At 33.4% G+C, this 25370-nt stretch overlaps 1 protein-coding gene across 3 annotated transcripts in view; it reads left to right on the forward strand.

Moving 5' to 3' along the window:
• STRN3 (striatin 3) overlaps window positions 1–25370 on the forward strand; it is a 113035-nt gene that overhangs the window by 82300 nt on the left and 5365 nt on the right. For 2 of the 3 annotated variants that reach the window (XM_007451267.1, XM_007451269.1), the window contains 8 exons: window positions 8104–8241; window positions 12495–12628; window positions 13944–14119; window positions 14307–14354; window positions 14655–14776; window positions 18310–18477; window positions 19938–20078; window positions 23434–23541. In XM_007451267.1, the coding sequence (XP_007451329.1) occupies window positions 8104–8241; window positions 12495–12628; window positions 13944–14119; window positions 14307–14354; window positions 14655–14776; window positions 18310–18477; window positions 19938–20078; window positions 23434–23541 (1035 nt within the window). The remainder of the gene's footprint in view (window positions 1–8103; window positions 8242–12494; window positions 12629–13943; window positions 14120–14306; window positions 14355–14654; window positions 14777–18309; window positions 18478–19937; window positions 20079–23433; window positions 23542–25370) is intronic. The other variant, XM_007451268.1, reaches the window with a different exon arrangement.

Consider the following 25370-nt stretch of genomic DNA (forward strand, 5'->3'; position numbering starts at 1 on the left):
AAGGCCAGAGGAGAGGGTAGTGGTGGCAGTAGGGTTTGTTTGGTCAATCGCTGAGTGTCTTTGGGTACCTCAGTGTATTTTTCACTGTTAATATCCTGACCAATGTATAGTAAAAGTATAAATTTAGCTACAGCACATCTCAAAGAAGTAATTCATTTCCATTTTGTGAATCAAGCTTAAGAACAGTCGCATGAAAATCATCTTCAGATCTATGAGTATTAAATGGAGAAACTGAAGTTTATTTTTGGGGAACTTTATTTTGAACTGGCCATTGAATCCTGCCAGTCTAAATTTTTTGACTGTGTGTAGGAGAAAACAGTAGACTTCAATGGCAAAAACCATGTAGGCATTCTTTCATATTCCTTTCTCTGGTGACAAATATATTAATTTATGAAATGGCAGTTGCAGTGGAAAAGGGTGTAAGTTTTCTTCAGTGAAGCAGTTTTTGAATGGTTTAATTTATTGTGGAGGTAAATAAGGAATTTGGGGGATTTTACATGTTGTGCACTTTTATAACCTTATGCTTATTTATGTTATTGCATGTGAATAAAAAGACAAACTGTTCTCTAAGAAGTTTCATATTTTATGTTGAACTGCTTACCATATTTAAAAATGTTTAATACTGGGCAGGGACTGTGTTCAGCTCTAACATCACTTACCTATATAATTAATGCATGTTGAGTATAAAAGTACTTTTGCATGATTGGCCATTTTAATATAGATACAATGACATTAGAATTTTAGGGTTTAGATCTATTTTTTTTAAAGAAGTAAAGTAGTTTATTTGAATATTAGATTACTTATTTTCTGTATGTTATTCATAAACTGACTTACCTGCTGAAGATTTCTTTAGAAAATGCTAGGTAGTATTGCTTTTAATTTAAAATATAGATACCCCATTTTTTTTCCTGATAGAATGTGTTTAGATCTATACACATTTTTTTTTTCTTTTTAACAAATTGAAGATTTGTGGCAACCCTGCATTTTTTTTAGCCATAGAGTGTTTTAAATTAAAGTATGTACATTTTTTAGAGACATAATTCTGTTGCACACTTAATACAGTACAGTATAGTGTACACATAACTTTTATATGCACCAGGAAACCAGAAAATTCATGTGACTCGCTTTATTGTGATATTTGCTTTATTGCAGTGGTCTGGAACTGAACCCTCAATATATCCAAGATATGCCTGTACCTTTTTGAGGTTTAGAAAGAAGATATAAGTCAACTTAAGGTTTTTTAGTTGTAGGTTTTACATTTTTCTAAAAAATGTGTTTTATTGAAAAAAATACCTGTTTAATTAAGAACTATTAGAAACAGATGAACTGAAACTAAAGTCTAAAATCCCCATAGAATTTTAATTAATTTTCTTTAGTAGGATCATAATATACAGTTTTGTTATTTGCCTACTTAGCTAACAGTTCACAGAAAATACCATTTCATGTCAATAAATATTCCACTGTATAACGTTTTCCAATTTCTTTATACCAAGCTACCCTGTTGTCAAGCAGAATATTGCAGAACCTAATATATGAAATGGGTGAAAGGGAACTACTGTGTTTAAATCAGGATCTGGAGACCTCACAGCCATGCCCTGAGGTTCTCATGTCTCAATATGATTTTATTACCAAAATGTGTGCTGTGTTATTCAACCAGTCCCCTTTAATTTTGATTTTGTATCTGTTTTCTCAAAAAAAAAAAAAAAAAAAAGTAACTTTATATAGCCATAAAAATAGCACATGCTTATGATTCAAACAATACAAGTAGTATGTAGAGACACAAAAAAGTAAAAATCACCTTCAGTCCTACAACTCATGTTAATATTTGGCATATATTCTTCCAACTTTTTCTAAATGTCTTTATACATAAACCTCCTTTAACAATTTCTAACAAGAATATCATATTGTTTTTAACTCACTTTTTCATAATTTTCATAGTCATCTAAATAAAATATAATTTTAGTGGTTATATAGTATTGCATTTTGTGAATTTAACCTAGCCTCCATTAGTTAATCCTTCAGATTGTTTCTCATTTTTACTGTCTTTATAAACACCAGTGCTTTTAAGTTTACCCATGTATGTAGATATAAAGATGAGGTTTCCAACACTGTCTCAGGAGTGAATAATTAGGAAATAATAAATTATGTTTCTCTTTACACTTCCTTTGTGAATTAGTTAAATAAAAACTTTTTGCTCTTTAATATAGAGTTCACCTTGAAAATGTTGGCTCTGAATCCCTGCCATGGAAATAATTTTTTTTTAATTGATGGATAATAAACTTAGGTCTTAATCCAGGTAGAACATCATGTTAATGCTAAGATACAATTTTACATGAAAAGATAATTCATGAATTTCCTTAGCATTCTTATTATCTATTTTTGTTGGGTTTTCTTCTGATATTTTTGCAGATGTGGCTTTGTATAAGTTAGAATAATTCATAAACTTTAGCCTTTTCTTTTTTTTTCTTTATTCCAAAATGTGAATGAATCACACCTGTTGGATCATAGCACCAAGTTTCTACAGAGTTTTTTCCAGCTTCTTAAAGGGAAGAAAATTATTTGCTAACTTTACCATATGAAATCAGATATAATCCAATCTAAATGCCTTTTTTTCTTATGGGAAAAAAAGTGGTGAGAATGCCAACTGTTTAACTTTGTAAAGACTCAACCATGATTTGACTCTTAAAAATGGAAAGACTTCTAAAATCAAGAGGCAGGAAGCTAATGTTTATCTATCTTCCAGTTTGTTCACTCCATTTCACCCTTCTTTTTTCCCACCTAAGGCAAAAGAAAATAAAAGTGACATCCTTGTCTTGGACTGTATTAATTTTCTTTTTCTTTTTCTTACTTTTTCTATTAGTATTTCTAAGAGTCAATACCATGAAACTAAAGAGACTTGATACAGTTATTTTGGTCTTAAGCTTCAGAAGGGTTAAGCTTCCTTTTCCTTGTAACTTTTTATTTTGATATAATTTCAGACTTAAGGAAAAGTTGCAAGAATAGGGTAAAGAATTCCATGCACTTTCACAGTTTCTTTAAATGTTAACATTTTACTACATTTGCTTTATCCCTTCTCTCTTTAAATATGTACCTTTATTATTTTGAACAGTTCAGAAAACTGAGTAAGTAGTAGACATGTTGCTCCTTAGATACTTTAGTGCATGTTGCTTGAGCACAAACACATTCTCTTATATGACCACAGTACAATGATGAAAATGAGGGAATTAAGTGATATAATACTATTATCTAATCTAAAACTCTGTTTTCTGTAATCTTTAAATAATTTCTAAGCTTTCTGTAATTGGGAAAGGGAGTGAGGGGGGTTCTGAATTAATCTTTTGTCAAAATCTTGATTTGATAGGATTTTTCTAGCTTTCTATGGTCTCCTTTTTTGCAGTATTTTATGTCTCAGTAAAAACATGTAAAAGAATAACAAAAATCACACTGTATAGCAACTGAAGTAAGGGTAAAGCAACTGAAGTAAGGGTAAAGCATCTGAAATTTAGAACCTTTATTTAGAATATAAAGGAGGAGGGTAAAAATCTTTTAAGACTTTGGTATTTGTTTTGATTTTTCAACATGGAAAGTTTAAATTGTGGATTGTAATATGTTTTCCTTTAATAGATAGTCTTATTCTTGCTTATTGTTATTCCTATGCTGTTTTATACTTATAAAATTGAGGCTTATAAAGAGGATTAGATTATTCGTGTCCTTTCTTCAAAAGATTTCTGTTTCAAAGATTCACATATAAATTAGCATCCCTGGATCATTTTCTAGTTTTCCTTTTTTAAAAAAAGTTTCATATTAGTATTTGTCGTTTGCTATTCCAGATTCAGGATGACAGACTGTCAAGAGGGAATATGATACTTTTGTAAATTGTGACTTAAGTCCAAACATCTGTATATTAGGCATTTTAGAACATTTAAGGTGAAATTATTATTTTGTAGCAGTAACTTTCAATAAGCCTATAAAAGCACCTTGGCACATACTGTAAAATGACTGATGATTAACCTGCTTCTGTTTTGGAGAGAGTCTATAAAACTGTTCACTATTCTCTTGCATCAAATCAAAGACGAACAGTTGTTTCATAGTTAAGGGATATTATTTTCAGCTAAGAAATGCAGTTGTTTTATATTTCTGGCTTCAATTTCACACTTCTAAAACAGACCACTCTTCAACTCAGGTTTCTTTCTCTTTTTTTTCTCCCCCAAGAAAATAATTTAGGTATTTTGACAAGGGGGAGAAAGTATTTTGATGCTCTTTCAGTCAGGACACATTTTTAAACTGCAGAATCACTTTGCAGCTAAACTATTTTTTCCTTAATAATATGATGTCATTTTTTTTAAGATGACATTTGTCATGTCAAAGCTTTCTTTTAATTAAGATGACAGTCAGAAAATACAACAGATAAAGCAAACATGACATAACTAAACCTTATTCTAAAATAAACTTATCTTTTCCAGATTGCCTGCTAAACATTTGGTTTCACTTCAGAATATAAGGCTGATTAACAAAGGGAGAACAGTAGATTGAGAAAGGGAAAACAGTAGATACAGTAAAAAAAAAAAAAATTACTGTTTTACTTAAAATAATAGAGTCATGGAAAGATAGATTTCATGTCATGAGTGTGTATGTTTGTGAGTGAATTTAAAAACACTAACACACACACAAAAAATAAAATAAAATAAAAAAAAACACTAACACAGCAGTTGTCATTCCGTAGTTTGGCTTACACATGGCATACTGTTTTTTGTTTTCCTAGAATCTATTTAGATGGTTGTGCTTTTTTTTTTGATTGTACATTTGTATAGACTTGATGGTCGTGGTTAAGAGATAGATGGGTTGTTTTATTATTCATAGTGGTAAAAGGACAGTTTTTCTTGGTGTTACAATTAGAAAGAGTATTTCTTCTCTAGATTAGAGTAATAATTGAGAATCAACTTTTGTTTAATTAATACCTAATGAGTCTTCAATTATGCCCTTGAATATTTTTATAATATTATGTATAACATTCTATTATACTAATATGATTACAATTTTCTCATTATTGCTAATCAGACTTCAAATTTTTTATTTGAAATTGCGTTTCATTACAATTACTGTATTTAGAATACAGGATAGATTTAGAAAGAGAATGAAAGAGCATTAAATGTAGTTAGTTGAAAGATGTTCTACAAAGTAGGTGCTAGATAGGACTGTTACATCTGGTTAAGAAATCTGCTTTCATCTTTTAGCAGTTTTTGAGAAACTAGAATTAAAGCAGGGACATTCCATCTTTCCTAAACTTGCCACTGTGCCAAACAGAAACTAATGTTTGGCTATAGTATGCAAGCCAAAAAAAGTAATAATTATATAATTTGGGATCCTCAGTTTGAACATTAATTAACTTACATGTTGTCTCCTGCTTTCCTTTTCTTCCATATTTCCCAGTCCATGTGTTCAGGAAGATATGACTTACCTGTAATGATAAAACTTTTTCTTGTCTTTATTATATTTAGCTATCATATGATGAAATTATTTATAAGTAATATCTAATAAAGTCAAATTTATGGTATACATAAGTATGATAAGAGTGAGCAGAGAAAGATCAACAAAGGCTCACAGAGGAGATGGAAGTATGTGCAGGAAGTATTCTCACCTTTCTAAGGGATAGGTGAGAACAGATATGACAAAATATGGTAGAAAGAACCTTGGTGAATATTGATACTATAGGGAAACTGCTCTGATTTGAAAATTAGGGAGATTTGTATTGTGGAGCACTGAAAGATGAGATTGGTTAGGAAAATAGGATCAGCACATATAGGGTTAAGTACAAGATTTTAGTTAGCTTTGATTCAAAGAGTGTTGAAGTGCTGTTTGTGGTTTCAGAGTAAGGAGTGATATGATAATTTTGGAAAACTAATCTAGCTGTAGTATTCAAATTTGATTAAAGACAAATGGAGCTGGGAGACAGGAAAACCAATTAGGAACCTTCTGCAGTAATTCGTAAGAATGAAAGCTTTGACTAGAATAAAGTCAATAGCAAGAAAGAGATTAATCTGAAGAATACTTTTTTTATAATATGTTTTATTTATTTTTAATTTTTAAAATTTACTTTTGGCTGCATTGGGTCTTCGTTGCTGTGCGCGGGCTTTCTCTAGTTGCAGCGAGCAGGGGCTACTCTGTTGCAGTGCACGGGCTTCTCGTTGTGGTGGCTTCTCTTGCTGCAGAGCACAGGCTCTAGGCGCACAGGCTCAGTAGTTGTGGCTTGTGGGCTCTAGGGTGCACAGGCTTCAGTAGTTGTGACGTGCAGGCTTAGTTGCTCTGCAGCATGTGGGATCTTCCTGGACCAGGGATCGAACCCGTGTCCCCTGCGTCGGCAGGCGGATTCTTAACCATTGTGCCACCAGGGAAGTCCCTGAAGAATACTTTGAAGGAGGATTCTATTTAAAAACAAATCTCCTCCCTCTCCTCATTTATAAGTTGAAAAGGAATTCTTAAGGTGTGGTTGCAGGGCTTCCCTGCACTATAGAGCCCGCGAGCCACAATTACTGAGCCCGTGTGCCACAACTACTGAAGCCCACTTGCCTAGAGCCCATGCTCCGCAACAAGAGAAGCCACCCCAATGAGAAGCTCACACACTGCAACGAAGAGTGGCCCCTGCTCGCCGCAACTAGGGAAAGCCCGTGAGCAGCAATGAAGACCCAACGCAGCCAAAAATATAAATTAAAAAAAAAAAGAAAGAAAGAAAAAAGATGTGGTTGCAGAATTTTAAGAACAGAAATCAAGTCAGTGATGTTGGTACTCATAAGTGGGAAAGTTATAAAGGAGAGCTATTTTGTGAGAAAGGATAACATTCATCTTCTTTCATGTTGAATTTCACTGATGGTTAGACTTCCAGTTGGCAGTTTTTCATTTATTAGAGAATTTGTTTACAGTCACTTCATTGTCGGGGAAAATCCTCAGATAATAACTGAGTTTTCTCCATTATAATTACTTTAGGAAATTCCGACTACCTGACATTTTGCATACAGTAGAGTTGCTTAAGCATTTCTAAGAAGCTAGGGATTACTGTGAAATAGAGTTAATAAATGTATAAGATTCCACCTATTTCCATTAAGCCTTATAATCTCACTATCTGGCATTCTGTTAGGGATACATAAATGAATGATAGTTCCTATAGAATTACTAATATTCTCATAGCCATAGTGAAATTTAATAATTATTAGTCCATTAATGTTGACATTAGTAAATAAGGTCATAAAGTGTGGCCTTGGATTTGCCTATTTTAATTGTGTTCACTTTATATTGACTATAAAGCATTTTCTTTTGTCTTTTCAAATTATTTTTTCTGACATTCTTAAAACTATTTTCTTTCAAAATACATAAGAAAAATGATTCTCCTGTCATTTCTGAATTTCACAGTTAAAGAGATCCCACAGTACTGTAGATGCTACTGAGTTTTGCATATTTGGGCCTGAATTATCCATGCAACAGCTGAAATTCTCTCCTTAAACTTATGGCCTATGACAATGTTGACTTTTTATACTATGATGAGAAACTAAGAGAGCTCATGGGTAAATCAGGTTTTTCAAATTTGGGAAAAGTGAAAAAGCATTTTGAGGAAAATTGGAGTTGATTTGTTAATGACATGTTTGTGTGAATATGGCAGGAAAATATCCACATAAACACAGGGAAAGTTAATTGTTTGTTGCACCCTCATAAAAATCATTTGTACTAATTTCTTTGTCAATGTTTTAAAATAATGGATTAAGTTGGAAAAACCCATGTTTTATTCTTTACACTGTTAAATGGTAACTTAAACACCAAAATTTTTTGTTTTAATGGTACCTTCTGTGTCTGTGAGCTTAGAACTTTGGTTTTGTGACAGAAGACTCAATTTTATATATATATTTATCTCCATAGAAATAGTGAATATCTTAAATATTTAAATTATTTGGGGGGGTTGGTATGGAAAATTGAAGACATCTTTGATTATTGGAGATGTTTATAACTGGAACTTCTTAAAAATAGCCTGTTTTGTTAGTTAGTAGGTTTTTAAGGCTGCTAGCAAGTTAAGCAGTAGCTGTTACATGAACCTCTGCTGCTGACATTAATTTACAGGGGTCAACAGGACAAAACTCTACGACATGATAGCTGATCTGGGAGATGATGAGCTGCCCCTCATCCCTTCAGGATTCATAAATCAGTCTAGGTCAGCCTCTACTAGAACTGATCATGAAGGTGCAAGAGCAGAGGAAGGTACAAAATTTAGCTGTCATGTTTATTTACATTGCAGAAGACATTAATTCCAAATCACATCCCCTTAATATTATAAATTTGCTGCTGTTTTAAAATGATCAGTTTATATGATCTTCTGAGAAGGTGTTGGGCAAGCTCTTGGTGTAATTGTCCTAAGAGATTTTGAAATTTTTGGCCTCTGTGTCTTTATAAATTTTTTGTTTGTTTTTGATGTTAGGTGGAGTTGTTTCATATATCATTTCAAAGTACCTTTCTGAACTGTGACTTTAGCTTACAGATCTAGTAGCAGAGAAATAGTAAACTCGAAATAGTACATATGGAAAAGAACTATTTAGTCATTTTGTCATATTGCTTACATTTAGTAACTAATAATAACTGTCACTGATTAGGAGACAACTAAGTGCCAGAGATTGTGCTTAGAACTTTACATGTATTATTTCTAAATATATATATATACACATACATACATACATATATATATATATATGTATATATCTATATATATATGTAAAACAGTTGCCTGATTTAATCATTTTAGAATAAGGCAACATCATTATTCTTTAACCTGGTGGCAGGTATATACTACTTGTAATGAATTTTCTAAAGTTTGCCTAAATTAGAATGTACGGGAAATGAAAATACTATTTAGGCATTTTTTTCCATAATTGATTTTAGCTGAAGATATGTAGATGTACTTGAGTAATTGATAAATCTAGGTCTAGATAGTTATATTTCTAAGTAATGAGACTGAATTCTTACCAAAGGTTTATTGTGATATATAATACATATATATAATAAAGTCCATATAATACATATATATAAAGGATATATAATACATATATATAAAGGATAGTCCATATATAAAGGCATATATATTGAATTTCATTGATATTTCTGCTTTTGCTCTGTAAGGTAATTTGATAGCCCAGTCAAAAATTTTTGAGTACATCTTATGCTCTTCTAAGGGTTCTCTACTAGTACATTTTCCTTAAAGTTAACTAATTTTGCATTTTTCCTTTACAGTCAATCATCTCTGCATGCATTTACCACTCACCATAATCTAGGAATATTTGAGGAAGGATAAAGAAAATCACTAAAATAATAAAACCAAAACAAAACATATTAAAGCATGAAAAGCAACAGGAAAAGTAAAAATCTATTGATTTTTCCTAGATCTCTTTCCCACTGTTAAGCTATTTTCCTGTTTTACTTTAGGAAGTATTTTCTAAAATGCATATACCAGCTCCATTATTCTTCATTTTATGCATTTAGTAATGGTTTACCAAACAGTGCATAGGAAAACTTGAACACTGTACATAAACTGCAGATTTTACAGCTTAAGGCAAGGCCGTATTAGCAGGAATTAGGGACCCTTTTAAATGTTTCAAACCAATGACCTATAGAAAAAAACAGTCAAGACTCATGCTACACAAAAACCAATTTAGAACTTGTATGTATGTTTGTGTCTAATTGTGCTTTTAAAAGAAAAAAATGTAACTCAGTGTTCTGACTATTAATAGTGGAAGGTCTAGGGGGTGGGAAGATAAGCATAACCTTATTACACTTTTTTTTTTTTATTACACTTTTTAAAGGGTAAATATTATTAGAATTTGTTACTAAAAATGATTTAAGTTCAGCTTTGACTTAGAGCTAAGAAGGTAACATTAGAGTTCATAATCTCTTACTTTCAGTGGCCATCTCCAACTTCATGCATTCCTATTGAAGGCCGTGTCATACCTCATTGTATAAAGAAAAAATATCTGTTTGCAAGGAGAGAAACTTACACATTACAACATTTCAGACAATTTTTGGTTAAGACTTAAGGTATACCATGTTGCCACTGGCATGGATGGAATCAGTTACTGAGCTGTGTTCTTTAGATTTGATAAAATTGAAGGAGATAGGAAGAGTTTGATATGTGAGCTACAGGTTTCCTTGGTCATTAGTGTCCATAAAAAAGGAGGATTAATTTAAAAAGTACACAAAGGACCTTGTTGTAAGACCTCGTTTTGTAGACCCTAAGATTTCCGTAAAGGGAAATGCTAATATGATAATAGTTTTCTTAAATTGCTTGATGAAATCTTTTAGGCTATCTAATAAAAGGTAGCATAATTTATATCATTAAAAACTGCTCCTTTTAATAATTTTTCTTTGAATTGCTAATAACATTTTTATACTTATGTAATCATGTGCTATAGGTAATTATGTTAACATTAATAAAATGAATTTATAGAATAGAAATTAATTCCCTCCGCAAAGAAACAAGGGCAGATAAATTGAGTATTTATTATAATTGCTATATGCCACAGTAATGGGTGATTGCGGAAAGGAGAAATACAGCTTAAAGATTTTTTTCACCGAGATTTATATGTAGTAAATGCTGAGTGAGCAGGGTAGCTTGCTATGTATAAATGGATATATGTGTATAGAGATAGAGAACTGTAGTTATGTGATTAATTAGAAATTGGTATACTTTTTATTTAATACAATTAATCTAAAACTCTAATAAAACTAGCTAATATTGCTTAGACACTTCCCTTCACATGCTCTTAAATTGGTCAGTAACTGATAAGAAATATCTCTGCAAAAAGAATATGTAATAATGCAGAATAATTAGTTACCATGTTAAAGTTACCAATACTTTATTGGGCATTTATCAAAAGTTCTGTTATTGAGTGTTTGTATAATTGTGAGTGGGAGGAATTGTGGCATTTTGTTCTAACTTGTCTTAGAAACAAATTCTGAGCTTAAAAGAAAAACATGTCCTTGTACTGGCTAAAAATGCTTTGAGAAAGTAATACCTAATGAATTTTATATAATTGTTCTTAAACATAATTTTAAACTATTGATTTTATAATTCTCAGCTGCTCTGGTATCACCAATAACTGCATACTAGATAGTGCTAGGAAGGATCAGTGCTATAGATTATTTAGATTCAGTAGGTATAGTCATTATAAAATTAATTAAATACTACTATCCCTATGTGTATTTTCTTTCCGATTTACCCTATATCAGTTGCTGACACACAGCTTCATTTTAGAAATGTCATTCAGGACCCTATTTGAATCAAATTATATAGCTTACTTTGATATTACAGATTGCTTTAATAAATAAGATATTCTACATAAGGATGAATTTTACTTTTGCCATAGTATATATCTAGGAGAAGTTGACTTGTATCTTCTCAGAATATTTTCAGTAGTATTAGTGATGACTGACAAATTTTATGACATGTTATGTTTCCTATAGTGTATTAAATTTATATCATCATCTTTTATAGGAATTTTTCAAAATTGATAAATAGCTTGAATTTTTATGTTTCCCTTTTAAATTTGCTCATGGATTTTAAATATTTATTGATATGTTGAGTTGTTTTATATTACAATGATTTATGTACTTTCCCCTTGTATTTTAAGATTAAAATTTTGCTTTCAAAGCATGTTTGAAATGATACGGAGAATTATTGCTTATACTATAACTGTAATAGCAAAATGTATAGTAGTGTAGTTATTCTAATTATGGCAGTGTTTGATTTTAATTGGTCCAAGTATCAGAAGTTTAAAGTGCTATCCATAGTCAGTATAGATTAGTTATTTTATTTTAGAAGTATAATGGTAAATAAAAGGGAAGTTAAAATTAAAAAAATAGTCAGAGTTTGAAAGCTGGAAGCCATTCTGAAGATCACATACATTAACCTTTTGGGGAAAGAAAATGGACAGTGATGGTAGAACTGCCCTTTTCCTAGACCATTGCTGTTACTGAAGAAATCTGAGCAATTTGAGGCTTCACTTCAGTAAGCTGATACACTGTATTGCAGACTGGAAACTATTTACATGTGAATACTTATATTAATTTTTACCAGGGACTAGAATACCTAACACTTTCAAGCAAATATGATAGAAAGCAAAAGGACTTAGCAACAACCTATTATGTTTTAAAAATACTATAATAATAGTTGTACCAAAGTGATAAGTGATGTAAATAGACAAAGATTTTGTGCCCCACCTCCCACCCTGAAATAATATATCTAGTGCACATTTGATTTGTGGGAAATTATGTTCAGTTCCAAAATAAACACTTGTTTATTACTACACAGTAATAGGATTTTTTGAGTGGAAGAAATGAGGGAAGTGGGAAAAAAAATCAATTATATTACTGAATATTGTAACTGTTAAGTGCTTACATTTCCCCCACAATATTGTCTTGTACTGTATGATTTTTCAGCATTTAAGAAGCGGTTTTGTTCTTTATAGCTGAACCAATAACGTTTCCATCTGGAGGAGGCAAGTCATTTATTATGGGTTCTGATGATGTTTTGTTAAGTGTACTGGGCCTTGGAGACCTTGCAGACTTGACGGTAACAAATGATGCAGACTATAGTTATGATGTAAGTGCAGTTTTATTTTTAATTTTTTAATGATTTAATAGAAGGCTCCTTATTTTTTGGAAACACTTATAAAACAGAATTAATGTCAAGGTGCATGGAAAAGATAAGTTTAAGTGTGACATTGTGTTTATTTGAAGTGACATGTAGTTTTTTTCTTATAACTACTTTCTTTGTGGTGTTTAAATTTTTCTTAGGTATTGTGGTGGATTAGTTAGGAGTTTGGGGTGATTGATGACCTTAAAATATTGGTTGATAAATATCTACCTGAGTAGTAAGCTCTCAATTACCTACTCAAATTAAGCCATATTTTGCTGTTAAGAGAAAAATAGGTAACCCGAATCACTTATTTGCCTTCAGGATAATTCTTAAAAAGCACGTTTTATTGTTGAACTTTTTTTTTTAAGGATAATGTTAGAGTTAGTTTGTCATTTCCTGAATATTTAGTCCTTCATTTGAGGGATGGGGAGAGGATGGAGAGGATGTGGGAAGGACAGTGTTAGAGGTGAAACTAGTCTTGGGTTAAATTTTTTATAGACAATAAACACTCAATCGAGAGTTAACTATACTTGCTTACATTTTGTATTAGTAAATTTGCAGTTTTTCAGCAAATTAATTTTTTTCCTTTCATAACAAAGTCCTTTTTTCTACATTTTATACTTATGTTAGCATGCTTTTTTAGAGACATCAGCCTTGGTGGGCTGGATTATTCTCATTAATACTTTTAAAGTATATAAGCAACTAAATTCCAATAAACTTTTGGCTACTTTAGAAGTGGTTTCACAGCCTGTCTTTACAGATGGAGAAATGAAGGTAAAAAGATTAACCTCTTATCAATATCAATAAAGTGTTTTCAGTTCAGACTTTTGGAAAGTACTTTAACTTGCTGCCTTGAAAAATGTCACATGCTGATTTTCTAAATGACAGCTGTATTGTTAATGTTGTACCCTTGGATTTTTAGTAGTAATTTATATAATTTTTATTGTTTTCATGTAAAGTATTGCAGCATGGTAGTTTTGTTTTTGTTCTCATTTGATGTTTAATAGGACTTTGGGTTTACTCTGATGATTAGATAAAACAGATTAAGGGACTCATTTGATCTAAGTATTTGAAAGCTAATGAAATTATTCTTCTTAGTTCTTATTAAATGATAAAGATTTGTTATAAAGTTTTTAAGGTATACTAAATTTCCGCTGGACATTTTATTTTAGCAAAGCAGTTTTGAATATATATTTTAAACACTCCAAAACAAACAAAAATTCCACATGCCTATCAGTTAACTACTTTTACCACTAAATATTGCACTCTTTCTTTTTAGTTGCCTGCCAATAAAGATGCCTTTCGAAAGACATGGAATCCCAAGTATACACTACGTAGCCATTTTGATGGAGTACGGGCATTAGCTTTTCATCCTGTAGAACCTGTGCTGGTTACTGCCTCTGAGGACCATACTCTGAAACTATGGAACTTGCAAAAAACAGTTCCTGCCAAAAAGCAAGTATTTTAATGTTAGCCTATTCTTTTTCCTTCCAAATTTGCTAATTAAAAATAATTATTATTCTTTATGGTCCCATATCTTTTATGTACTCATTTGATCTTTCCTAATGACCCTTGTATATCAACCAATGATTTACCATTATTTATCTTCTCCCCCCCCACCCTTTTTTTCCCCTTCTTTTAGGAGTGCCTCTTTAGATGTAGAGCCTATCTACACATTTAGGGCCCACATGTAAGTTTTATTGAATTAGGACTTAATTAACAACCATAGTTATTGTTAACTATTATTTATCAGTTGTAAAACCTTATAATTTTCTCATAATGTTTGTTTTATATTAGGAAAGACATACTGAACAATATTTCATTTGATTAATAATTGTATTAGTGAGAATATAATCAGTACTGTTCAAATGTACATGTTTACCTAAACAGTTTTAGATACCACATAAATTTAGAGAGAGGTTGGGGGGATGCAGATATGAGTTTCTTCTTAGGCTTTATAAGTAATTTCTTTCCTCTTTTCCTATAATAGTGGTCCTGTTCTATCATTAGCTATTAGTTCTAATGGAGAACAGTGTTTTAGTGGTGGTATTGATGCAACTATCCAGTGGTGGAATATGCCTAGTCCTAATGTGGATCCATATGATACATATGGTAAGTAAAAGTCTCAAGATATCTTTTTTTTTTTTTTTTGGTGGTATGCGGGCCTCTCACTGTTGTGGCCTCTCCCGTTGCGGAGCACAGGCTCCGGACACGCAGGCTCAGCGGCCGTGGCTCACGGGCCCAGCCGCTCCACGGCATGTGGGATCTTCCCGGACCGGGGCACAAACCCGTGTCCCCTGCATTGGCAGGCGGACTCTCAACCACCACGCCACCAGGGAAGCCCTCAAGATGTCTTTTTTAAAGTGAATGGGGCTGACAAAAATAATCACCTCAGATATTATAAGATTATTTAAATATGTATTAGTCTCTTCATTTAGTCCTTCCATTTACTAGTAATGTGCTTTTATTAAAGAGAAAAATTAAGAAATATCATGCCATGAATATTTTAGCCTGCAAGTTGGTACTTCCTCTGTGGTGTTCAAAAATTAAAAACTGTATTAATTAAAAACATTAATTTCAGTACTAGTTACAGAAAGGAGAATAAAATTTAACATAGGGAATAATTTTTAAAACTTAAAAACTTTATGTAGTTCAAAAAATATTTAGTGGGAGACGACAGAAACAAATTAGGGACATAAGGGAATATAAATCAGTCAACTTCAGGGACAAAAAATTTCTTAATTAAAAAAAAACTTTTATTCCCCAATGCCACTTTTAGAATCTGGCTAACAAATACCTGCACATGTATTCAAATATATTTACAAGGGCATTGTTTGTAATTATAGAAAATTAAAACAAAATGAATGTTTATTAGTATGAGAATGGTTAAATAGTTGTCTACTTAATGGTTGGTTCATTTAAAAAGAATTTAAAGGACTTCCCTGGTGGTCCAGTGTTGAAGACTGCACTCCCAATGCTGGGTGCCTGGGTTTGATCCCTGGTCAGGGAACTAGATCCCACATTGCCACAACTAAGAGTTCACATGCCACAACTAAAGATCCCACTCGCTGCAACGAAGATCCTGTGTGCCACAACCAGCACAGCCAAATAAATAAGTTAATATTTTTTCAGAAAAGAATTTAAGAACTCTTTGGTCTTTTTATTTAACTCACACTTGGTGCCTAAATTTGCCAGATGTCAAGCATACATCAAATAAGAATTAGTCTGATAGAAAAAAAACAGACTTTAAACACAAACAAGGGGATGGATAGTTACAAATTGTGGTAAGTGGTATGAAGATACAGTACTATGAGAGAGAGTAACAGCCAAAGTCTTCTTTAGATATAGTCTAAAATAATCACATTCAAGCCAAAATCTGAAGAACAAAAGTTAACTTTTAGTAAAGAGTTTTAAGCCAGGAAGCAAGTTGGAAATCTAGGGTTTAACTCTGGCTGTTGCAAGGAGAATAGATTGGGGGTGGGAAGAGTGGAGAAAGGAATACCAATGTGAAGTTGTAAAGTTGTAACGTAGTGATCTGGTAGACTAGGTGAGAGATGATGTTGCCGAGATTAGAGTGGGTAGTAGAGCAGTTGGAGAGAAATAGATTTAAGACATACTGGGGAGATAGGGTAGAACAGACAGAATCTATTGATAAATTGGGTTGAGTGGATATAGTGATGGATGAGTGACTCTTGTTTATTTTTTAACAGCTTTATTGAGGTATATTTCACATATGATAAGATTCACCCTTTTGAAGTGTACAGTTCAGTAGTTTTTACCATATTCACAGGGTTGTGCAGTCATTACCACTGTCTAATTCAGAACTTTTTCATTACCACACCTGCATTTTTGACATGAGCAACTGAGTGTACGATGGTAGCATATTGAATGGGAACAGAACAGGTGTGAGAAGATAAAGGATGCTGAGTTTGGGTTTTTTATGCATGTTAAGAGATGGCAATATCAAGTAGGTACCATCAGTGTCAAGATGAGAATGGGTGGCATTACATAGGGAGAATGTGTTGTATAGGGTAGGAAGAGAAGGCAAAATCCTGAGGAGCTCTGACATGGCGGGTGGGGTGGCTAGATCAAGAGAGCCAACCAAAAAAACTAAGAAGGCATGGCCTGTGAGGTAGGAGGGTGTCCAGGAAAAGGTGGAATCATGCAAGCATACCATTTTGAGAAGAAATGGTATACACTTTGAAATGTTGCTTAGAGGTCTAATAATACAAGGATAGAAAGGTTCTTTTTTGTAAGTAACAAGTAGATGTCCAGGTTTGGGCCAGACAGAGGTTGGATGTTGGGGCTAAGACCGAGAGGTAAAGGGACCTCTGGATGACCTTTCAAGGTACACTCTATGGATGAAAAGGCACTGTGATGAGAAGGGAAGGAGGGAAAGGAGGAAGGAAGGAAGGGAAATGTTATTAAATTTGATAGAATAGACTTTGTCACTGGTGATTTTAGCAAGGGTTGTTTTGGTGTGGTGATGGTATTAGAGTGATTTAGAGAGTAAATGGGAGGTAAGAAAGCACATTTACTCAATATGGTTTTCTATTATTTGGTGGAAGGGTGGTGTAAGGTTTGTTTATTAGGTTGAGAGATTTTGGAGCATATTCGTTTGCTGTGGTAATGATCCCAGGGAGGAGGATAATCTGTGTAGTAGAAAAACTAAACATGAAAGCAAGTTAGTGTGTTGAATGGAATCCAGAATACCTGGTGGAATTAGCCTTTTGAGGGAAGGAGGATAATTCCTTAGTTGTATCTGGAAACACAGAGAAGATGGTTTTAGATACAAGTAGATTTATAGGTTGGGTGACAGAAAGGTAGGGGAAAAGTTTCTATTTCAACGCTGTATTTCCCCAGTGAAGTATGAGAGAGAATCATTCATGAGTAAGGGAGGTTGCGAACTGTGAGTATTGCAGAGATGATGAGAAATATCTGTGGAAAATGGGAATTTAGTAGAGAAACAGGATCGTAGGACAAATGATGTTCAATGTTATTAGCCCCCATTGTCCATCAAATGTGGGTAAGTAAAATGTAGTATATCCATACACTGGAATATCATTTGGCAATAAAAGGAAATGAAGCACTGATACATGCCACAACGTGGATGAACCTTGAAAACATTACGCTAAGTGAAAGAAGTCACAAAAAGCTATTTGTGTAAAATGTCCAGAGTAGGCAAATTTATAGAAGCAAAGTAGAATAATGGTTGCCTAGGGCTGCAGAAAGGCAGAGAGGAAGATTGGGGGGAAGTAGCTAATAAGCAATGAAGGTATCCTAATGTTGATGTGGTGATGATTGCACAACTTGTTGAATATACTAAAAACCATTTAACTGACACTTTAAATTGGTGGGTTCTATGGCATGGGAGTTACATCTCCATAAAGCTGTTTTTGTTTTTTTGGGTTTTTTAAGTGTGTGTTCCTTTTAGAAAATTGCAAAAATATAGGAAAGTATTGGAAAGGGAAATAAAAATAACCCATAACTCCATAACATAGAGATGGCTATGTGCACTTTGGTTTATCTTATTATGACTGTATGTGTAGTCTTTATACTTAATTATGTAGTAAGTTATCTTTATATACAAAAGCATTTTTTTAAAACTTCTTTCAGCTAACTTTTGTTTGTTTCTTTTGTTACAGAGCCAAATGTTCTAGCTGGCACTTTAGTTGCTCATACAGATGCTGTCTGGGGTCTCGCTTATAGTGGCATAAAAAATCAATTGCTGTCATGTTCAGCAGATGGCACTGTTAGATTATGGAATCCACAAGAAAAATTGCCATGTATTTGCACTTACAATGGAGACAAGGGTGAGTAAATTTTGCCTCTTAGAAAAAAGCTAATTTTAAAAAAATTTGGAAGATAAAAAAGACAAAGTAGTTGATTTACTATTTCCTGACTGCTTAAAGAGATAATTGAAAAAAATTTATAAAGCTGTGATAATCTTTTTTATTCCTAGTCATTTGTTTTATAAATAAGAAAGGTGCTTTGCAAGTATATCCTGTAGCTCAGTGCTTTTTTTGACCTTTTTCAGGACATGTCCTATGTGAAGAATAGAATTATTTGTATGTAACAGTAGAGTAGACAAACGAGGCTACTTATAGGAACAGCAGGAAGCCCTCCACCAGCTCCATCCAAGTGGCTGCTTACAAAGATTGAAGGGATCACAGTCTCAATCATACCTGTAAACCACATATGAGCACACTGGTTGAGAAGTCTAGCCATAATCATTGAAATAGCACCCTTAACTGGGAAGTGCAAACTGAGTTACACAAGTAATTTATTTAGGGCTTCCCTGGTTGCGCAGTGGTTGAGAGTCCACCTGCCGATGCAGGGGACACGGGTTCGTGCCCCGGTCTGGGAAGATCCCACATGCTGCGGAGCAGCTAGGCCTGTGAGCCATGGCCGCTAAGCCTACACGTCCAGAGCCTGTGCTCCGCAACGGGAGAGGCCACAACAGTGAGAGGCCCGCATACCGCAAAAAAAAAAAAAAAAAAAAAAAAAAACACAAGTAATTTTTTTAAATCATACCTTTTATTTTTACTAAAAATAATTTTTTGTTTTAAAACATTTTAGATGAACATTTATGTGTAATTTTGTTGGGTCTCTAGATACCTTAGTGATTCTACTAATTTTTGAATTGCCTAAATAAGCTTTTGAGGTGAAAATTCATTTAGATAATTTGTAATTATCCAGGTAATTAATTGCTTACTCCAGATTTCATGTAGTTGTGCATTGATCTGGACAGTTGAATTTAATATGTTAAAGAACAAAATTGCTGCTTGGGACGTTTTAGGATAGTACTGCATCAGTGGATTCCAGAGTCCAAACCTTCATTTTCACAGATCCAAAAATTTGACTTGTGTTAGCTATTTGATAAGGCTTACCAGTCTCAGACAGGTGAACAGTCTCCCAAGACGATGATGTGAGAATGCTATTTTATCATTTTACAGTAAGAAATAAAATTGCAAGTGAGCCAGTAAACTAACCTAGGGTTTTTTTTCTCTCTCAGAAGAAAATGCATAGGAGAACAATAGCTTTTGTATATATCTACTCTTACTTTAAGAGCCTTCTAGCTATATTTTTCTTATAATGTTATAAAAACTAATAATTGAGGAAAAGTTACCCATTATATCTTACCATCCTAACACAGTTGATTTCTTTTTCATTATTAACATTATTTCAAGAATATTCAAATTCCTTTTTCTTACTAGAAAATCAGAGATTTCTAAATTATTGTGTTTACACTGTCTCTTTGTGCTCCTTTCAGAGCATGGAATACCTACATCGGTTGACTTTATAGGCTGTGATCCAGCTCATATGGTGACCTCTTTCAACACTGGTAGTACAGTAATTTATGATTTAGAAACATCACAGTCATTGGTGATGCTTTCATCACAAATAGATTCTGGTAAGTTTTCTGGTAAGGTTGGAACCTTAAAAAGTATTATTTCACAGTAGAGGGTAACCTTTCAGTTTTTGTATTTTGACTGTATTTAGGATGGAAAAATAATTACTTTCACTGTATACTTATTTCTGCTGTTTTCTCAAATTATGCTTAAAAGCTTGGGTGACTATGTGGGGACAGAGAAGTGAGTAGAGCAATGTAAAGGTAAAAGAAAGCAAGTGAAATAATTAAAAGTTTTTAATGAAAATACATGTGAAAGTAGAGAAAATATAATGAACCAAATGAACTCATCATCCAGCTCCATTAATTATGTGTAAATGTCCAAGGTTGTAAGTATAGGATGTGGTATGTATCTTACAGTTTATTCAAATAGGGATCCAAATAAGGCCCATGCATTGTGATTGGTTGGTAAGTCTCTCAGGTCTCTTTTCATCTGTAGGTTCCTCCTCCATCTCTTTTATTTCCCTTGCATTTTTTAATTGAAGAAATTAGGTAGTTTGTCCTATAGTTTCCCATAGTTTGGATTTTGCCAGTTACGTCCTTGTGGTATCATTTAATGCGCTTCTCTATTCATTTTATTTCCTGTAAATTGTTTGTGGATCTAGAGGCTTATTCAAATTCAGGTTCAATGTTTTTATTTGTCTTCATTTTAAAGTTTTTAAGTGTTTTTCACAAGATTATTTCATAGCAATCTGTGAATATTTTTCAGAAGTAAATATTGTCTGGTTTATCTTTTTCTTATGTTTCCAATCGTTGCTTGGGTCCATTAATTCATTAACTGCTGAAAAATTATTTTCTAATTCTGTCATTTCTTCTCCATTATTAGCTAGAATGCTTCTATAAAAAGGAACACCTCTCATCAGTAATTTGGTTACCTGGAGTTAGTAGTTATAAAGGAAAAGCAAGATAAATGATTGCTTTAAAATGATGAGGTAGTTCCCTAGCATCCTCCAAAGGTGACCAGTGAGTCTTTTGGGTATGGTTTGGTTTTATTATCATTATAATCTTTCTTGGATATAAATGTATTTTATGTATTTCAGTCTGTTGCAGGTATTATCTTTATTGCTACTCCGATTATTTCATCTTTGGCCAGTGGGAGCTTATTCAGCTTAGCTCCTGAGTCCTCCTTTTGACATGACCCTGTTAGTTGTTGATGGTTTTCTTGCCTTCTGAGATGACAAAGTGTTCTAGGTTCATCTTGTTCACTTTGCACCCCAGATCTGAAATCAGCCATTTCTCTAAGGAGCCATGGTTTCTTTTAGTGGAAAATGGCATTTAGAGGCTACAAGATAGGTGCTGTGCTATTGAGTCAGTCCCCATGGCTTTCATGTCCCTTGAGTTGGTCATTGGTTTAGACTTTTTCAGTGGACAGAGCTAGAAGTACATTTTTAATAAAGAAAAAGACTGATAAATTTATACAGATACTTCCAGTTCTAATTCAGATTTATCTCATTGATTTCATATCTTTATCTCATTAATTTTATATCTTTATCTCATTTTAACAGTGTTGAAACTCTTGGTTCTCAACAGAATCTTCATAATTTCTTGTTTGATTTATCTCACAGTACAGATACAGTCATCTCAGAATAATAATAGCAACACCACCACCAACAGTATCATTACTGATAATAGGGTATAGTCTACTAGTGTTGGACAGTCTAATTACTGTGCTTTTAAAAGTCACTTGAAGTAGTTCATTTCTTTGTGCTTATCCTGCCAATTGGATATATGGTTAAGTTCATTTGTTTAATTTTATGGTTAAGTTTCATTTGTTTGATTTTTCATGACTGCTCTTTTAAAAGTCATTTTATAATTATAGAAAACATTTAAATGGTTCCATGGTCAAATCTCAAACCACATTGTACCCAAAGTGTCTTTTCAACCCAAGTCCTTTTCTTCCTCTTATGTAGATTATTTTTTTCAATGTGTTTAAGTTCAGTTAAGAGTTCTTGTATACATGTAGAATGATTGATTTACTTAGTCTAATAAATGTTGACAATATTTTCCCTTTTTTTTTTTTTTTAATAATTTATCTATTTGGCTGCCTCGGGTCTTAGTTGTGGCACGTGGGATCTTTCATTGCAGCGCACAGGCTCTTCCTTGCAGCGCGCAGGCCTAGTTGCCTCACGGCATGTGGGATCTTAGTTCCCTGACCAGGGATCGAACCCATGTCCCCTGCATTGGGAGGCGGATTCTTGACCACTGGACCACCAGGGAAGTCCCTTGCCATTTGTTTTGATCTCTCTCTCTTCTTCCTCATCACTAATCTAATCAAAAATTAAGAACTTGGTAGTTAAGAAAAGGTCTCATTCCTAAGAACATTAATTCCAGTTCTCTGTTTTTTTTGTCACTGTGGGTGGGATGTGGGTGGTTCTTGCAAACATCTAATTATCACTTAAGAATTTTTTCTTTATTAATTGCCTCTAATTCTTTTATGGGCTATTTATTAAAAGCAATGATTTGTGGGTCTTTTAAAAATTCTAAACCACCTATATTGACAGTCTGCATTAAAATACTTCTAACTTTGGGGCTTCCCTGGTGGTGCAGTGGTTGAGAGTCCGCCTGCCAATGCAGGGAACACGGGTTCGTGCCCCGGTCTGGGAAGATCACACATGCCGCGGAGCGGCTGGGCCCGTGAGCCATGGCTGCTGAGCCTGCGTGTCCGGAGCCTCTGCTCCGCAGCGGCAGAGGCCACAACAGTGAGAGGCCTGCGTATCGCAAAAAAAACAATAAATAAAATAATAAAATACTTCTAACTTTTTTCTAAACTTGAGCCTAGTACTATCCATTTATATTATAGGGCATGCTAGCTTACACATATTGTAAGAAATTGTATCTCTCTAGAGCTCTACTTTTATTTCTTAGATTTTTTGTTTTATGTATAAAAGCTTTAGTTGTTAGTGATTCTTATTTTTTGGTAAGACTAAAAAGGCCATCGTTTAACCTCTGATTGAAGTATTTGTTTTGTTTTTTTTAATTGAAATATAGTTGACGGACAGTATTAAGTCAGGTGTACTACATATTATTTGACATTTGCATACATTATGAAATGATCACCACAATAAATCTAATAACCATCTCTCCTTATACAAATTTATTGAAATATTATCGACCATATTCCTTATGCTGTATATTACATCACCATGGCTTATTTATTTTATAACTGGAGGTTTGTACCTCATAATCCCCTTCACCTCTTCCCCTGCCACTCCCTCCCCTCCCCTCTGGTAACCACCTATTTCTTTTCTGTGTCTTGTGAACCTGTTTTTATTTTATATTGTCTTGTTTGTACTTTTATTAGATTTCACATTACATTGATGGTTTGAATTTTGGTGTATTATTCTCCTTTATTTTTCAGGTTTACAATCCAGTAATCACATTAACAGAGTAGTAAGTCATCCCACACTTCCTGTTACAATAACTGCTCATGAAGATAGACACATCAAATTTTTTGACAATAAAACGGGTAAGTAGGTTATCTTATTTTCTATATAAGATATTGACTTCTTGGCTTCAAAATTACCAAGTTAAACTGATTTAACTCAAATTTTTGCTTTACTTAATGTAGCACACTTATAATATGTTAATTTTTATCCTTAAGTATATATAATACCTTGCTTACCTCTTATGATTTCTTCATTTCATGACGGTTATAAACCCTTTCATTTGAAATTTTTTTCTTTATATTCTGTTGTGAATTAGTATAGCAGAAAAGATCTCTTTCTAGTATTTGGCATTTCAAATATGTCCTTAAAATTATTTCTCAGTAGATGAAATGATGATACAGTGTCAATTGTTTATTGTCATCTTTCCTCTATTTCTTTTTTTTTTTTTTTTTTTTTTGGTGGGGGGGGCGGGGTACGTGGGCCTCTCACCGCTGTGGCCTTTCCTGTTGTGGAGCACAGGCTCAGCAGCCATGGCTCACGGGCCCAGCCGCTCCGCGGCATGTGGGATCTTCCTGGACCGGGGCACGAACCCGTGTCCCCTGCATCGGCAGACGGACTCTCAACCACTGCGCCACCAGGGAAGCCCTTTCCTCTATTTCTTATTGTAAGGAAAACATACCAATTATATAGAAGTCAAATCAAATTTTAATTTGGCCATAGAATTGTTTAAGGGCCTCTGTCTCGTCTGTCATTACCTAGAATACTACATTAAGTACTGTTTGCTCTCTTTCAGGAAAAGTCTGATAGCTAAGAGAGGCTTCTTTGAGGAGCTCAAATGATTAGAGGGATATTGAAGGACTTCAAATAAGAAACTTAAATGTTAATTGCAACATTTTTGCAGGACAACAAATTATCAAGCAAGACAGCAAATTAGAACTACAGATTTCTCTTTGAAGGTTGTATAGGACATGGTCATAATTTTTAGTCTTTAGAGTCTTACATAAATATCTTTGTTCAAGTAACACTTTTCATGGACAGAGGTTCCTTTTAACTCAGTAGAACAAGTTGAGAAGAGAATGGATATTCACAGGTCTATATATTGCACAGGAAAGAAGATTCATATTCATGTGAATGTTCTCAGTTAACACCTTATCAAATCAGTTCTTTAAACATTTTTATGAAGCCTAAACATCTTCCACTGCTGTAAGAGCAAAGAGATAATTTCCTTTATTGTATTTCTAAAAAGATTCCTTTCATTAATTATTGAAGATTTATATTTGTAAGGGGAGGTTCAGGAATTTTAGTAGTACATTAAAAGCAAAAAGTCTCTGGAGTCTCTAGAGCTGTTTTACTGGCAGAAATCAGAAATAAGGAGCCTATAGCCTTTTAAATTGTTTACAAATTCTACCAATTAATTCTTGGTGTTAACCAGCTAGTACCTTATTTGTAATGTGAAGATAATTGAAGCAACAGGCTCTAAACAATGGAAAATTTCTCTCTCTCATTTTCTGTCTCTCATACACACAGATACACACACATACAACACTTGAGTTAAACTATAAATTGAGTTGAGATGTATTGTTTTAAAGTCTTCTTTGAAAGTGGTAATTTATTTAAATGTGATAAACTAGAATATCCCGATAGCTGGTGTTGATGGTTAGCTAAGTTGTTACTAATAGGGTATTATTCTATCAAATTAATAGTAAATTTCTTGAAATTTTTTAAAAAATAAATTTATTTATTTATTTATTGCTGCGTTGGGTCTTTGTTGCTGCGCGGGCTTTCTCTAGTTGCGGCGAGCGGGGGCTACTCTTTGTTGCGGTGCGTGGGCTTCTCATTGCGGTGGCTTCTGTTGTTGCAGAGCACGGGCTCTAGGGCGCACGGGCTTCAGTAGTTGTGGCACGCAGGT

Source organism: Lipotes vexillifer, unplaced genomic scaffold (assembly GCF_000442215.2).
Source record: "Lipotes vexillifer unplaced genomic scaffold, Lipotes_vexillifer_v1.1 scaffold1765, whole genome shotgun sequence".
Taxonomy (NCBI): domain Eukaryota; kingdom Metazoa; phylum Chordata; class Mammalia; order Artiodactyla; family Lipotidae; genus Lipotes; species Lipotes vexillifer.